This window comes from Mandrillus leucophaeus, unplaced genomic scaffold (assembly GCF_000951045.1).
Source record: "Mandrillus leucophaeus isolate KB7577 unplaced genomic scaffold, Mleu.le_1.0 Scaffold1540, whole genome shotgun sequence".
In the NCBI taxonomy this organism is placed as follows: Eukaryota; Metazoa; Chordata; class Mammalia; order Primates; family Cercopithecidae; genus Mandrillus; species Mandrillus leucophaeus.
In genome coordinates, this window is record NW_012101522.1 from 146,942 (window position 1) to 150,239 (window position 3,298).

Genomic DNA, 3,298 nt, shown 5'->3' on the forward strand with positions numbered 1-3,298 from the left:
TTGCTGAATGAGTGAATATGTAAGTCATAGATACTTACTTATAGTAACTAGTAGATTTTATATGTCTGTGTTTGTGTATGTGTGTGTATATATCTGTATAGTACTTTATCTTATCTAGCAGTCTATTTCTGTTCTCTACATTGAGTTTCTATTTTATAACTTTGAAAATAACGGGTTCTTTAGCTTTGACAGATTATGGACTGAAAAACTTCTCCAAGAGTTTCTTTATATATACATACCAGTCTATTGAAGTTTTAAATTTACTGAGTTGGAACTGTGTTAAATTGTATGTGGAACATAATTTTGAGGAATAAAAAATAGTAATTAAAGAACATGACCGGGCACGGTGGCTCACACCTATAATCCCAACACTTTGGGAGGCCAAGGCGAGTGGATCACCTGAGGTCGGGAGTTTAAGACCAGTCTTGACAAGATGATGAAACCCCGTCTCTACTAAAAATACAAAAAATTAGCTGGGAGTTGTGGTGTGCACCTGTAATCCCAGATACTCGGGAGTCTGAGGCAGGAGAATTGCTTGAACTGGGGAGGCGAAAGTTGCAGTGAGCCGAGATTGTACCACTGCACTCCAGCCTGGGCAACAGAGCGAGACTGTCAAAAAAAAAAGAAAAGAAAAGAACATCGTAATTATCTTGAAAGTCAAATTACCTAGTACATAGTGTTTCCTGCAGGCAATTGATACTTCCATCCTCACCCTATATTATATGATAGAAACTATTAAACTGGAATGCATCTTCCTTTCAAAAGTTTATGTTCTCTTGAGGTAGACAGCATGAATGAACAGAGTGGAAGGATAAGAGTACTTAAATTCCTAGGTTTATGGGCTGGAGAAACACATGCATCCTTACGCATGGAGATGTAGGAAGGGAAGGTGTAGGGGAATTCACCAAGCATGTATTCATTGCCTGGTGGTTGCCAGACACTGAAGATACTTTGTCAACCACCGCGTAGGTGCAGTGAGGAAAGTAACATGAATAGCATATTTGTTATGGTGGGTGCTAGGGAGAGTGTGTCTCTGACAACTTACGTTTCCCTAATCTGCCTACTTACGATGGATATTTCTTGACCACATCTTTCTCCCACTTAGAGCTGTGGGTTCAAATGTAAATTTACGGGAAGAGAGAACAATCCTTACCTGTGTGCAGCACTTTATAGCTTACAAAATCAATCTCACAGCTACAGTTTGTAAACTCACAGATGTAGAGGATGGCTCAGAAGCATGGGACACTGGAACAACTTAGCAAAGTCACATGGAGTTGGAACAAGAGGAAGAATCCAGATCTCATGTGTGTAGTCAAGTATGTTCTCAGCAAACTACACGGGAACTGTTGCCTTATAGATGTTTTGCAGGTGATAAGACTAGGGATCTGAAGAGACTGAAAGCATTATGGAGGAAGTGAAAATGAATAATTTAAATAATTAGTGGGGTGAGGGAAGCCAAAGACATGCTCCACAGTTAACTACCCTATCTCTATACTGTGAAATTCAGACTGTAATCCTTTAATGATTAATAGATAATCTTTCTTTATCTCTTGTAGGTAATTCAGACCCCTGGAAAGTATTACTCTCTGAATGGATGACCTCAAGCCTCCCAACAATGTGACTGAATTCACTCTCTTGGGGCTCACACAGAATCCACACTTGCAGAAAATACTCTTTATTGTATTCTTATTTATTTTCCTATTTACTGTGCTCGCCAACCTGTTCATTGTCATCACCATCTCCTCCAGCCCCACACTTTCATCACCCATGTACTTCTTTCTCACTTACTTATCCTTTATAGATGCCTCCTACACCTCTGTCACCACCCCCAAAATGATCACCGACCTGCTCTACCAGAGGACAACTATTTCCTTGGCTGGCTGCCTGACTCAGCTCTTTGTGGAGCACTTGCTGGGAGGCTCAGAGATCATCCTCCTTATTGTCATGGCCTATGACCGCTATGTGGCCATCTGCAAGCCCCTGCACTACACAACCATTATGCGACAAGGGATCTGCCACCTTCTGGTGGTGATAGCCTGGATTGGAGGCATCCTGCATGCCACTGTGCAGATTCTTTTCATGACTAACTTGCCCTTCTGTGGTCCCAATGTCATTGACCACTTTATGTGTGACCTCTTCCCATTGTTGAAACTTGCCTGCAGAGACACCTACAGACTTGGGATAATGGTGGCAGCCAACAGTGGAGTCATGTGCTTGCTCATCTTTTCCATGCTCCTCATCTCCTACATAGTTATCCTGAGCTCCCTGAAATTCCATAGCTCTGAAGGACGGCGCAAAGCCCTCTCCACCTGTGGTTCCCACTTTACTGTCGTTGTACTCTTTTTTGTGCCTTGCATATTCACCTACATGCGTCCTGTGGTCACCCACTCTGTGGACAAGTTGTGACTGTATTCTTTGCAATCCTCACTCCCATGTTAAATCCTGTAATTTACACCATGAGAAACACAGAGGTAAAAAATGCCATGAGGAGCTTGTTGAAGAGAGTAACTTAATCTGTGCATAATGGCAAGAAGGTGATGATATGTATAAATAGGGAGGATTATATCTGTGGTAAATTGTGCAAGACTATTCACAAATTTACAGATCGTTGACAAAAACAAAACAAAGAAGCAAACAATTTAAAAAGAACCCCAGAAACTAACATTTATTGAGCACTTAATATTGGCTAGGTCTTTTTGCTAGCTATTTTGATAGCCTTTAACATACTTTACCAACATTTTGTGTTCCTGTGCATTGATTCTGGATATGCAATGGAAAGAACAACTGTAAATCCCTAGTTTTATAATTTTAGAGTATGTGTTTTTTCTAGAGTCTCACTGTACTTTGCTAACATATGTTTGCTTCATACATATGTTACATATGTGAAATTGGCTTTTGCATAGAATCTTGATCTCAGAACTTTTAAAAATTTTGGTTGGCTCTTGGTAAAGCAAAATAAAGAAGCTAGAAATCCTTAGACATGAGTAGATGGAGGGTGACAGTTGAGGAGCAAAAGAACCACTGGTGATTTTCTTCCATTGCTAATTTGTTTCTTCCCTCCCTTTCTCTCTCTCTCTCTTTCCTTCTCTCTCCTCTTTCTTTCTTTCTTTCTTTCTTTCTTTCTTTCTTTCTTTCTTTCTCTCTCTCTCTTTCTTTCTCTCTTTCTTTCTTTCCTTCCTTCCTTCTTTCCTTCATTCCTTCCTTCCTTCCCTCCCTCCTTCCCTCCCTCTCCTCCCTCTCTCTCCTCTTTCTTTCTTTCTTTCTTTCTTTCTTTCTTTCTTTCTTTCTTTCTTTCTTT

General features: G+C 40.4%; 1 protein-coding gene across 1 annotated transcript; it reads left to right on the top strand.

The window, feature by feature from the left end:
• Positions 1 to 1,590: 1,590 nt before the first annotated feature.
• LOC105536113 (olfactory receptor 140-like) lies at positions 1,591 to 2,406 on the top strand. Its single transcript, XM_011975384.1, has one exon. It carries the CDS (start codon positions 1,591 to 1,593, stop codon positions 2,404 to 2,406), a length of 816 nt encoding a protein of 271 aa, XP_011830774.1.
• The last annotated feature ends 892 nt before the right edge of the window (positions 2,407 to 3,298 follow it).

Coding starts and splice junctions, on each gene's coding strand:
- LOC105536113 (XM_011975384.1), top strand. CDS start 1,591: ATGGATGACCTCAAGCCTCCCAACAATGTGACTGAATTCACTCTCTTG.